This window comes from Lampetra fluviatilis, chromosome 73 (assembly GCF_964198595.1).
Source record: "Lampetra fluviatilis chromosome 73, kcLamFluv1.1, whole genome shotgun sequence".
NCBI classification, from domain to species: Eukaryota; Metazoa; Chordata; class Hyperoartia; order Petromyzontiformes; family Petromyzontidae; genus Lampetra; species Lampetra fluviatilis.
In genome coordinates this window covers 2,934,051-2,948,982 of record NC_136347.1, presented here as the reverse complement: position 1 = coordinate 2,948,982, position 14,932 = coordinate 2,934,051, and the positions used below count along the sequence as shown (strand labels likewise).

Genomic DNA, 14,932 nt, shown 5'->3' with positions numbered 1-14,932 from the left:
CCAACTACCCACCCACCCAACTACCCACCCATCTACCCACCTACCCAGCCACCCACCTACCTATCCACCCACCCACCTACCCACCCAACTACCCACCCACCCACCCAACTACCCACCCACCCAACTACCCACCCACCCACCCACCCACCCAACTACCCACCCACCCACCCAACTACCCACCCACCCAACTACCCACCCCACCCAACTACCCACCCACCTACCCAACTACCCACCCAACTACCCACCCAACTACCCAACTACCCACCCACCTACCCACCCAACTACCCACCCAACTACCCACTCAACTACCCACCTACCTACCCACCCAACTACCCACCCAACTACCCACCCACCCACCCACCTACCCACCCAACTACCCACCCACCTACCCACCCAACTACCCACCTACCCACCTACCTATCCACCTACCCAACTACCCACCCACCCATCTACCCACCCACCCCAAATACCCACGTACCCACCCATCCAACTACCTACCCACCCACCCACCCAACTACCCACCCAACCACCCACCCATCTACCCACCCATCTACCCACCCACCTACCCACCCACCTACCCACCCACCCACCCATCTACCCACCCACCTACCCACCCACCCAACTACCCACCCAACCACCCACCCACCTACCCACCCATCTACCCACCCACCCATCTACCCACCCACCTACCCACCCCCACCCACCCAACTACCCACCCACCCACCTACCCACCCAACTACCCACCCACCTACCCACCCAACTACCCACCTACCCACCCAACTACCCACCCACCCACCTACCCATCCAACTACCCACCCACCCATCTACCCACCTACCTACCCACCCACCCACCCAACTACCCACCCATCTACCCACCCACCTACCCACCCAACTACCCACCCACCCACCCAACTACCCACCCATCTACCCACCCACCTACCCACCCAACTACCCACCTACCCACCCAACTACCCACCCACCCACCTACCCATCCAACTACCCACCCACCCATCTACCCACCCAACTACCCACCCACCTACCCACCCACCCAACTACCCACCCACCCACCTACCCACCCAACTACCCACCCACCTACCCACCCAACTACCCACCCACCCACCTACCCATCCAACTACCCACCCACCCACCTACCCACCCAACTACCCACCCACCTACCCACCCACCCAACTACCCACCCACCCACCTACCCACCCAACTACCCACCCACCTACCCACCCACCCAACTACCCACCCACCCACCTACCCACCCAACTACCCACCCACCTACCCACCCAACTACCCACCCACCCACCTACCCACCTACCTACCCACCCACCCACCCACCTACCCACCCAACTACCCACCCACCCAACTACCCACCCAACTACCCATCCAACTACCCACCTACCCACCCAACTACCCACCCACCCACCTACCCATCCAACTACCCACCTACCCACCCAACTACCCACCCACCCACCTACCCATCCAACTACCCACCTACCCACCCAACTACCCACCCACCCAACTACCCACCCAACTACCCACCCACCCACCTACCCACCTACCTACCCACCCACCCATCTACCCACCTACCTACCCACCCACCCATCTACCCACCTACCTACCCACCCACCCACCCACCTACCCACCCAACTACCCACCCACCCAACTACCCACCCAACTATCCACCCACCCACCTACCCATCCAACTACCCACCCACCCATCTACCCACCTACCTACCCACCCACCCACCCACCTACCCACCCAACTACCCACCCACCCACCCAACTACCCACCCAACTACCCACCCACCCACCTACCCATCCAACTACCCACCCACCTACCCACCCAACTACCCACCCAACTACCCACCCAACTACCCACCTACCCACCCACCCACCCAACTACCCACCCACCCACCTACCCATCCAACTACCCACCCACCTACCCACCCACCTACCCATCCAACTACCCACCCACCTACCCACCCATCCAACTACCCACCCACCCACCTACCCACCCAACTACCCACCCACCTACCCACCCAACTACCCACCTACCCACCCACCCACCCAACTACCCACCCACCCACCTACCCACCCCCCCCATTATATAAATAATATATATCAGCCCCCACATCACCCACTCCCTCGACCACTACCCCCCCCCCCCTTCACACACACAAATGTAGTTAAAGTTGTAACATACCGATCGAATGATTTAGACGAATTAGTGTCGCGTTCTCTCCCCCCCCCCCTCGTTCCCTCCCTCTCGAACCGAGGTTCGCATCTGGGTCCGAAATGTCTCTCCCACTCACCCATCCAGTGCCGGATCATCCTAGTAGCACAAGTAGCTACTAATGCTACTTGTCAGAGTCTCATTATCCCAGTAGCACAAGTAGCTACTAATGCTACTTGTCAGAGTCTCATTATCCTAGTAGCACAAGTATCTACTAATGCTACTTGTCAGTGTCTCATTATCCTAGTAACACAAGTAGCTACTAATGCTACTTGTCAGAGTCTCATTATCCTAGTAGCACAAGTAGCTACTAATGCTACTTGTCAGAGTCTCATTATCCTAGTAGCACAAGTAGCTACTAATGCTACTTGTCAGTGTCTCATTATCCTAGTAACACAAGTAGCTACTAATGCTACTTGTCTGTGTCTCATTATCCTAGTAGCACAAGTAGCTACTAATGCTACTTGTCAGAGTCTCATTATCCTAGTAGCACAAGTAGCTACTAATGCTACTTGTCTGTGTCTCATTATCCTAGTAGCACAAGTAGCTACTAATGCTACTTGTCAGTGTCTCATTATCCTAGTAGCACAAGTAGCTACTAATGCTACTTGTCAGAGTCTCAATATCCTAGTGGCACAAGTAGCTACTAATGCTACTTGTCAGAGTCTCATTATCCTAGTAGCACAAGTAGCTACTAATGCTACTTGTCAGTGTCTCATTATCCTAGTAGCACAAGTAGCTACTAATGCTACTTGTCAGAGTCTCATTATCCTAGTAGCACAAGTAGCTACTAATGCTACTTGTCAGAGTCTCATTATCCTAGTAGCACAAGTAGCTACTAATGCTACTTGTCAGAGTCTCATTATCCTAGTTGCACAAGTAGCTACTAATGCTACTTGTCAGAGTCTCATTATCCTAGTAACACTAGTAGCTACTAATGCTACTTGTCAGAGTCTCATTATCCTAGTAGCACAAGTAGCTACTAATGCTACTTGTCAGTGTCTCATTATCCTAGTAACACAAGTAGCTACTAATGCTACTTGTCAGAGTCTCATTATCCTAGTAGCACAAGTAGCTACTAATGCTACTTGTCAGTGTCTCATTATCCCAGTAGCACAAGTAGCTACTAATGCTACTTGTCAGTGTCTCATTATCCTAGTAGCACAAGTAGCTACTAATGCTACTTGTCAGTGTCTCATTATCCTAGTAGCACAAGTAGCTACTAATGCTACTTGTCAGAGTCTCATTATCCTAGTAGCACAAGTAGCTACTAATGCTACTTGTCAGTGTCTCATTATCCTAGTAGCACAAGTAGCTACTAATGCTACTTGTCAGAGTCTCATTATCCTAGTAGCACAAGTAGCTACTAATGCTACTTGTCAGTGTCTCATTATCCTAGTAGCACAAGTAGCTACTAATGCTACTTGTCAGAGTCTCATTATCCTAGTAGCACAAGTAGCTACTAATGCTACTTGTCAGAGTCTCATTATCCTAGTAACACAAGTAGCTACTAATGCTACTTGTCAGTGTCTCATTATCCTAGTAGCACAAGTAGCTACTAATGCTACTTGTCAGAGTCTCATTATCCTAGTAGCACAAGTAGCTACTAATGCTACTTGTCAGAGTCTCATTATCCTAGTAGCACAAGTAGCTACTAATGCTACTTGTCAGAGTCTCATTATCCTAGTAACACAAGTAGCTACTAATGCTACTTGTCAGAGTCTCATTATCCTAGTAGCACAAGTAGCTACTAATGCTACTTGTCAGAGTCTCATTATCCTAGTAGCACAAGTAGCTACTAATGCTACTTGTCAGAGTCTCATTATCCTAGTAGCACAAGTAGCTACTAATGCTACTTGTCAGTGTCTCATTATCCTAGTAGCACAAGTAGCTACTAATGCTACTTGTCAGAGTCTCATTATCCTAGTAGCACAAGTAGCTACTAATGCTACTTGTCAGAGTCTCATTATCCTAGTAGCACAAGTAGCTACTAATGCTACTTGTCAGAGTCTCATTATCCTAGTAGCACAAGTAGCTACTAATGCTACTTGTCAGTGTCTCATTATCCTAGTAGCACTCAATTTCGGTTCGGTGATTCTGCACTTGCTCTATTGCTATAGTACTATACTGCCCTTCAGCTTTTACGAACGACCGCGGTGTTTAAGGTTACCGATTCGTCTTATCCATCCGGCTGTATAGCAAATTAACAAATATAAAAATGACTTTACTACGCAAGTAAAAATAACTAAATTTGATGTAAAGCTTTCGTATCTGCAGGGATTCATCTTCTCGGTTCTTTCGGTAAAGTCACGTAGAAGTGAAACAATTAAATAATTTAAAAAATTCTAAAACAATAAAATTCTCACGACGTGAGAATTTGCAACACAAGCAGTCATCATGAGGTGTGAAAAACACAGGAAGAAAATTTGAAAAAAAATTCAAAACAAATTGTCTTTTAATATTTTTTCCTCTCAAATCTGTAACACTGGTCAACAAAAAAAACACTTTTTTTTTTCTGGCCTGGACTTTTGTAGCTGTTCGAGACTAATTTCTTCAGGGTGCCGATTCCAAATCTGATCTCAGATTTGCTCCATCACATCTCATTTTTATGCCATCGGCATACCCCATTTTCATTTATTTTACCCGAAATTAACTCCGTCACTTATGATTGCAAGTTGTTGCGAGGCGGTGACTGCTTTAGTGTTAAAACGTGGTGCCGTCTTTTTAGCATAGTGTGTTCATAACATCATTTCATGTAGATATCCACATTTATTTAATATTTTTCTTCCGCAGTTCTTATTGAAAATGCAACAACCTTTGATATCTCAAAAAACCTGATGTGATAGACTGATGCCAAATTTGGAATCGGCACTCCAAAATTACCTTAAAATTGTTGGAATACCTCGTGCCAGAAAAAGTGTGTTGACCAGTGTTACAGCAAATGCTACAGGACCTCTAGCTTCATCCGGCACTGGACCCAGCACCACCAACATGTGGACTCGAGTCATGTGACTTGGACTCGAGTCAGACTCGAGTCATGAATTTGATGACTTGCGACTCGACTTGGACTTGCATAACAATGACTTTGTCCCACCTATGAGATGTGGACTCGAGTCATGTGACTTGGACTCGAGTCAGACTCGAGTCATGAATTTGATGACTTGCGACTCGACTTGGACTTGCATGACAATGACTTTGTCCCACCTATGAGATGTGGACTCGAGTCATGTGACTTGGACTCGAGTCAGACTCGAGTCATGAATTTGATGACTTGCGACTCGACTTGGACTTGCAGAACAATGACTTTGTCCCACCTCTGCCACCAACCCATCTCTTGTGGACAAATGGTCACAATTCAACACGCGCAAAGCACCTCTCCTCGTTGTCTGTGTCATTTGTATCGCGACTGAATTATTAAATGCCAACACGCAGCGATTCCCCCAAACCCCTTCCCCTCTCTCCTCTCTCTCCTCTCCTCTTGTAAAGAAAATCTTGAACTCCCTCCACACAAAAAAAACCCCCCCACGGCATTTATACCGCGCACGCACGCACACAGACAGACACACACAGACACACAGATAGAGACACAAAGACACAGACACACACAGACACAGAGACACACACACACACAGACACACACAGACACAAAGACAGACACAGACACACACAGACAGAGACACACAGACAGACACACACAGACAGAGACACAGACACACACAGACACACAGATAGAGACACAAAGACACAGACACACACAGACACAGAGACACACACACACAAACACACAGACACAAAGACAGACACAGACACACACAGACAGAGACACACACAGACACACACAGACACACAGATAGAGACACAAAGACACAGACACACACAGACACAGAGACACACACACACAGACACACACAGACACAAAGACAGACACAGACACACACAGACAGAGACACACACAGACACACACAGACACACAGATAGAGACACAAAGACACAGACACACACAGACACAGAGACACACACACACAGACACACACAGACACAAAGACAGACACAGACACACACAGACAGAGACACACAGACAGACACACACAGACACAAAGACAGACACACACAGACACAGAGACACACACACACAGACACACACAGACACAAAGACAGACACACAGACAGAGACACACAGACAGACACACACAGACAGAGACACAGACACACAAAGACACAGACACACACAGACACAGAGACACACACACACAGACACACACAGACACAAAGACAGACACAGACACACACAGACAGAGACACACAGACAGACACACAGACACACACAGACAGAGACACAGACACACACAGACACAAAGACACAGACACACACAGACACAGAGACACACACACAGACAGAGACGCACAGACAGAGATACACAGACACAAAGACAGAGACACACAGACACACACAGACACAAAGACACAGACACACACAGACACAGAGACACAGACACACACAGACACAGAGACAAAGACACAGACACACACAGACACAAAGACACAGACACACACAGATACAAAGACACAGACACAGATACACAAAGACACAGACACAGAGACACAAATACACAGAGACACAAAGACACAGAGGCACAAAGACACAGATACACAAAGACACACAGACAGAGACACAAAGACACACACAGAGACACACAGAGACACATAGACACACACAGAGACACATAGACACACACAGAGACACACAGACACACACAGAGACACACAGACACACACAGAGACACATAGACACACACAGAGACACATAGACACACACAGAGACACATAGACACACACAGAGACACAGACACACACAGAGACACAGACACACAGACACACAAAGACACACAGACACACAAAGACACACACAGACACAAAGACACACTCACAAACACAGACACCACAGACACACAAAGACACAGACACACAAAGACACATACACACAGACACAAAGACACAGACACGCACAGACACAAAGACACAGACACACATAGACACACAAAGACAGACACACACAGACACAGACACAAAGACACACACAGACACAGACACAGAGACACAAAGACACACACACAGAGACACAGACAGACAGACACACAGACACACACACAGACACAGACACACACACAGACAGACACACACAGACACACACACAGACAGACACACACAGACACACACACAGACACACACACAGACACACACACACAGACACAAAGACACAGACACAGAGACACAAAGACACACACACAGAGACACAAAGACACACACACAGAGACACAGACAGACAGACACACAGACACACACACAGACACACACAGACACACACAGACACACAGACAGACACACAGACACAGACAGACACACACACAGACACAGACACAAAGACACAGACACAGAGACACAAAGACACACACACAGAGACACAAAGACACACACACAGAGACACAGACAGACAGACACACAGACACACACACAGACACACACACACAGACACACAGACACACACACAGACAGACACACAGACACACAAAGACACACACAGACACACAAAGACACACACAGACACAAAGACACACTCACAAACACAGACACCACAGACACACAAAGACACAGACACACAAAGACACAGACACACAGACACAAAGACACAGACACACATAGACACACAAAGACAGACACACACAGACACAAAGACACACATAGACACAGACACAGAGACACAAAGACACACACACACAGACACACACACACACAGACACACACACACACAGACAGACACACAGACATAGACACACAGACACAGACACACACAGACACAGACACAGACAGACAGACACACAGACACACACACAGACACACACACACAGACACACAGACACAGACACACACACAGACAGACACACACAGACACAGACACACACACAGACACACACACAGACACACACACAGACACACAGTCACACACAACAACAACAACAACCGCCATTCGCCACTAAGTGGCGGTGACGTCACCACGACGCTTGTGCCAGGCCATGTGCACCCTGAGGCCACGTGAAGTGTCGAACGCCCGCTGGCAGGAGGTCACGGGGCAGACCCAGGTGCCACGGGTCGACTGACCGAGATGACCGAGATGACTGGCTGATGCACCACCTGTGCCCCCTACTGTGCCAACTTGCTGTGCTTTAGCCACCCGGCGCTCCGCTCGTTGTTGTGAGCGTCGCTCCTCCGCCCTCCGTTGTTGTTGGAGGGCGACTGCCTCCAACTGCCCAGTAGCGTCCTTCACGAGCCTCCTCCACTGAGGCCGATCTTGACACCGCTGGTACCAGTCATCGGCAAGTCCACTCAGCTCCACGTCCTCCTGTACCACATCACTCCATCTCTTCTCTAGCCCGTGCCGCGCCCGTTTAGCCCCCTCGATCCGGCCGAACAAAAGCTGCTTAGGCATGCGGTGGCTGGGCATGCGGGCTACATGACCCAGCCAACGCAGCCTTGCCTGCCGGAGGAGCTCACTGATGGGACTTTGCCCAGATCTTTCAAGGACTTGTGAGCTCCTCACACAATCCAGCCTGGTTAAACCCAGGATGGATCGTAGGCAGGCCAGCCTAAATGTTTCCAACCGGCGAAGATGCTCCACTAGGGGGGTCCACGTTTCACACACACAGACACATACACATGCACATGCGTGCGTGTGCTATATTGACACTTATGCATTATATATACAGACCACGGATATTACGGATGTAAGTGTGCATTGCTAGAGGATTTGTTGATGATGATGATTGTTTTATTTTGGAGGGATATTTAATAAATATAACTTTTGCTTTCGACTCATTGTCTGTGATGGTCTACCCTCCCTCACACCGCGGGTGTCAATTATTTCCAGGTCCGTGCCCGAAACGTCACGACCACCACGGCTCAGTCCACCATCGTCCGTCCATGTGTCTGTCTGTCTTTGTGTGTGTTTCTAGGTGTCTGTGTGTGTGTCTGTGTGCATTGTCAGGGTCGGGATCGATCCCACGACCTCCTGTAGACCAGGCGAGGTAGTCAACATCTCATAGCCACCGTGATGATGATAATAGAGACGCAGACTCCAAATAAACAGCAGACATCGTCAGGGTCGGGATCGAACCCACGACCTCCTGCGGACCAGGCGAGGTAGTCAACATCTCATAGCCACCGTGATGATGATGATAATAGAGACGCAGACTCCAAATACACAGCAGACATCGTCAGGGTCGGGATCGAACCCACGACCTCCTGCGCACCAGGCGAGGTAGTCAACATCTCATAGCCACCGTGATGATGATGATGATAATAGAGACGCAGACTCCAAATACACAGCAGACATCGTCAGGGTCGGGATCGAACCCACGACCTCCTGTACACCAGGCGAGGTAGTCAACATCTCATAGCCACCCGCAATGCCCACCCAGCGTGGGTTGCAAACATTTGCATTTCTGAGACGCGATTGAAATGTCACTGGTCACACGCTGTGCTGCTTTTGATTGAGCCCCCCACCACCCCCATGTCACCCCCCCACCAGCCCCCAGCCCCCCACTGAGAGGGACTTTCAAATGAGCGGTGTGAGTGGTATAAACATCGCCAGCACTGGGGGAGAGACAAAGGCGGCCGGGCGTGGTGCTGGCCACCCACCCCCCTCTGTGTGTGTAGCCACAGTGCCGGTAGCCTTCATAGGTAGCGCTGCTAACAGCACTTGCCCCTACAGCCTGCTAGAGGCTACACGGGGGACCTTTGTCTGTGTCTACCTTCATAGGCGCTGCTGCTGCTACTGACAGCACTTGCCCCTCCAGCTGCTAGAGGCTACACGGGGGACCTTTGTCTGTGTCTACCAGTACCGGAAGACATCTTCCGCCACCGGAAGATTATCTACCAGTTCCGGAAGACATCTTCCGCCACCGGTAGATCATCTACCTCTTCCGGAAGACATCTACCGCCACCGGTAGATCATCTACCAGTTCCGGAAGACATCTACCGCCACCGGTAGATCATCTACCAGTTCCGGAAGAGATCTTCCGCCACCGGAAGATCATCTACCAGTACCGGAAGACATCTACCGCCACCGGAAGATCATTTACCTCTTCCGGAAGACATCTACCGCCACCGGTAGATTATCTACCAGTACCGGAAGACATCTACCGCCACCGGTAGATCATCTACCAGTACCGGAAGACATCTACCGCCACCGGTAGATTATCTACCAGTTCCGGAAGACATCTACCGCCACCAGAAGATCATCTACCAGTTCCGGAAGACATCTTCCGCTACCGGTAGATCATCTACCTCTTCCGGAAGACATCTACCGCCACCGGTAGATTATCTACCAGTTCCGGAAGAGATCTTCCGCCACCGGAAGATCATCTACCAGTACCGGAAGACATCTACCGCCACCGGAAGAGATCTACCGCCACCGGTAGACGACTTCCACGCGTCGAAGAAAACGAGTCGCATCGGTGTCTACTTCCGGTGACGTCACGTCCGTGCGTCCCTCCCATTGGTCGATTTAACCTCGGAGTGGGTGGGGTCAGGGGGGGTTCAGGGGGTGGGGCGAAGGGGCGGGGTCTCGCGCACTCGCCCTTGCGATTGGTCAATTTGAACCGGGAAGACGCTCGCTGATTGGTCGCCGAGGTTTTTAAAACGCGGTGGTCGGCGGGGCTTTTTTTTTTGGCGGCGGTTTGTAAAATAAATAAATAATCGCTTCTATACAAAGCGCCTCACAGCGTTGCGCGTACGTCTCTTTAGTTTTAAAAGTTAATAAAATTAACAATAGTAACAAAGTTGTCAGTTTTGAAGAGTTGTACGACTTGAATTTACGATTAAAGGTCGGGGCGCGTGGGGTTTGTTTAAAGTTTTTTTCTTTATTTTAACCTCCAGACGAGGCAGATAAAGTTCCGAGGTAAAACACAACAACAACAATCGTTTTATAAGGTTTGTATAAGAAGTTTGCATTTTTTTAATACTTAATAATAACAATCGTAACTTTGTATCCGCAACGGGCGGTTTTATTTTGGTGTTTTGTTTAAGCCTCAGCCGAGGAAGAAATATCTGAGGTAAAACATCATTTTATAATTTGTTTATAGAAAGTTGGCATTTTGTAATTTAAAACAATACGTTTGCGCTATGAACGGGCGGTTTAAAAAAAACAATTCTGATGGAAAACGTGTCGTAATTCGTATACCAAGTTTATTTATTTATACATTTTTTCATTTGCATACTAAGTCAACATTTTTTTATTAACAATAAGTTTTGCGTTCGGAATTACTGGCTGTTATAATGGTTTTCTTTTTTATCTCAGCCGAGATACAGAGAACTCTTAAGTGATGTCTGCAGATTGTGCCTTCATAGACACTGCTACGAACAGCACTTGCCCCTGCTGCCTGCTAGAGGCTACACGGGGGACCTTTGTCTGTGTATAGGTGCTGCTGCTGCTGCTACTGACAGCACTTGCTAGAGGCTACACGGGGGAGCTTTGTCTGTGTATAGGTGCTGCTGCTACTGACAGCACTTGCCTTTACAGCCTGCTAGAGGCTACACGGGGGAGCTTTGTCTGTGTATAGGTGCTGCTGCTACTGCCAGCACTTGCCCCTACAGCCTGCTAGAGGCTACACGGGGGAGCTTTGTCTGTGTATAGGTGCTGCTGCTACTGACAGCACTTGCCCCTACAGCCTGCTAGAGGCTACACGGGGGAGCTTTGTCTGTGTATAGGTGCTGCTGCTACTGACAGCACTTGCCCCTACAGCCTGCTAGAGGCTACACGGGGGGCCTTTGTCTGTGTATAGGTGCTGCTGCTACTGACAGCACTTGCCCCTACAGCCTGCTAGAGGCTACACGGGGGAGCTTTGTCTGTGTATAGGTGCTGCTGCTACTGACAGCACTTGCCCCTACAGCCTGCTAGAGGCTACACGGGGGAGCTTTGTCTGTGTATAGGTGCTGCTGCTACTAACAGCACTTGCCCCTACAGCCTGCTAGAGGCTACACGGGGGGCCTTTGTCTGTGTATAGGTGCTGCTGCTACTGACAGCACTTGCCCCTACAGCCTGCTAGAGGCTACACGGGGGAGCTTTGTCTGTGTATAGGTGCTGCTGCTACTGACAGCACTTGCCCCTACAGCCTGCTAGAGGCTACACGGGGGAGCTTTGTCTGTGTATAGGTGCTGCTGCTACTGACAGCACTTGCCCCTACAGCCTGCTAGAGGCTACACGGGGGGCCTTTGTCTGTGTATAGGTGCTGCTGCTACTGACAGCACTTGCCCCTACAGCCTGCTAGAGGCTACACGGGGGGCCTTTGTCTGTGTATAGGTGCTGCTGCTACTGACAGCACTTGCCCCTACAGCCTGCTAGAGGCTACACGGGGGAGCTTTGTCTGTGTATAGGTGCTGCTGCTACTGACAGCACTTGCCCCTACAGCCTGCTAGAGGCTACACGGGGGAGCTTTGTCTGCGTATAGGTGCTGCTGCTACTGACAGCACTTGCCCCTACAGCCTGCTAGAGGCTACACGGGGGAGCTTTGTCTGTGTATAGGTGCTGCTGCTACTGACAGCACTTGCCCCTACAGCCTGCTAGAGGCTACACGGGGGAGCTTTGTCTGTGTATAGGTGCTGCTGCTACTGACAGCACTTGCCCCTACAGCCTGCTAGAGGCTACACGGGGGAGCTTTGTCTGTGTATAGGTGCTGCTGCTACTGACAGCACTTGCTGGAGGCTGTTTGACTTGGACGATGTCCCAGTGTTCGCTGTTGTTTCACTTGCATCCCACTGGGATGTTTGCACCACAGCGTTGAGTGTACGGTGCTTTTCCTGCAACATTTTGCCGTCTTTTCTTGGATTTTCTGTTTGCACTCAGTCACATAGTCACTTTAAGATGTTTTTTGTTCATGTTTTTGTTTGTTGCGGTTGCACCCGATTCAAGAGCCGAATGGCTCACAGGGCTACACCTAATACATGAACTTGAACTCGTGTTTGCCCGTCACCACGGCCCCTCTGACACGCAGCAGCAGCAGCAACATCATCATCAGCTGCATCATCATCAGCTGCAGCAGCAGCAGCAGCAACAGCAGCATCATCATCAGCAGCAGCAGCATCAGCAGCATCATCATCAGCTGCAGCAGCAGCAGGCAGCAGCATCATCAGCAGCATCATCATCAGCTGCAGCAGCAGCAGCAGGCAGCAGCAGCAGCATCATCAGCAGCAGCAGCAGCAGCATCATCATCAGCTGCAGCAGCAGCGGGCAGCAGCAGCAGCAGCAGCGGGGACGAGGTGAACGCCGAAGGAAGAGCGGCGATGTCCAAAGAGGAGGACAAGGCGATCCCCGTCCGCGTGGCCGTGCGCTGCCGCCCCATGGTGCCGTGGGAGCTGGAGGACGGCTGCGTTCCCTGCCTCACCTTCGTACCTGGCGAGCCGCAGGTGAGAGACACGGAGGGAGGGCGAGAGAAGCATCCGGACACATTCCCAGCGGCGAGCTCCTCCGGCAGGCGAAGGCTGCGTCGGGCAACAAAACGGACACCTTTTAAAAATCCTTTATATTAATCTTCTCGGTTCTTTTCGGTAAAGTCACGTAGTGCGTGGCTTTGCCGAAAGAACAACGGGTCTGTGTGCAAAATGTCAGCTCGATTGGATCACGGGGAAGTGGGTTAAAAAACGACCGAAAGATTTGCACGGTCGTAAGCGCGCAAGCAAGCAAGCAAGTGAACTTAATATAAAGGATTTCGATTTAAAGCTTTCGTGACTGCAGGGATTCATCTTCTTGGTTCTTTCGGTAAAGTCACCGGTAAAGTCACCAAAAGAACCAAGCAGATGAATCCCTGCAGTCACGAAAGCTTTAAATCGAAATCCTTTATATTAAGTTCGCTTGCTTGCGTGCTTGCGCGCTTACGACCGTGCAAATCTTTCGGTCGTTTTTGAACCCACTTCCCGTGATCCAAGATCGGCCTCTGTGGAGGAGGAGGCTACTGGGGCAGTGCCAGGCTAGGTGCACTTTGGGGCAGTTGCCCTCCAGCGACAACAACGGAGGGCAGAGGAGCGACGCTCACAACAACGAGCGGAGCGCCGGGCGGATAAAACGCAGCGAGTTGGCACAGTGGGGAGGTACAGCTGGTGGTGCATCAGCCAGTCATCTCGGTTGGCCAACCCGTGGCACCTGCTGGGTCTGTCCCGCGACTTCCTGTCAGCAGCGAGCCTTCGACGCTTCACGTGATAGCCTCAAAGTCCACCTGGCATAGGTGCCATTGACGTCACCATCGCTTAGTGGCAAATGGCGGGTATTGATTGGTATTGGTCAGAATCTTAACTACACATTTTTGGACCATCTTATCTGACAGCGCCTATTTTACTTTACCGAGTGTTAACATTCCCCTTAACGACAGACGCTGTCGCCTCGACAGACCTGGTCTTCTCCTGAGGACGGCTGCTTGCGTTGTGGCCGAAACGTCGCGAGAATTATTTTATTGTGTTTTATTTTAATTATTCTATTACTTCCCTTCTTCGTGCTGACTTTACCGAAAGAACCAAGAGGATGAATCCCTGCAGTCACGAAAGCTTTAAATCGAAAAGTACTCTCTTTATTGTCAGCCAACGCTGGTATAAACAACGTGGGCATTTTCGTTCACTTCTATCATGTGCATCAGCGGGTGCTTGTGC

At 50.2% G+C, this 14,932-nt stretch overlaps 1 protein-coding gene across 1 annotated transcript in view; it reads left to right on the top strand.

Moving 5' to 3' along the window:
- The first annotated feature begins 13,484 nt into the window (after window positions 1-13,484).
- Window positions 13,485-14,932, top strand: part of LOC144953303 (chromosome-associated kinesin KIF4A-like) — a 3,606-nt gene continuing 2,158 nt past the window's right edge. Inside the window, exon 1 of the mRNA XM_078883873.1 lies at window positions 13,485-13,699. Within this exon, the coding sequence (XP_078739999.1) occupies window positions 13,577-13,699 (123 nt within the window). The 5' untranslated portion in view covers window positions 13,485-13,576. The remainder of the gene's footprint in view (window positions 13,700-14,932) is intronic.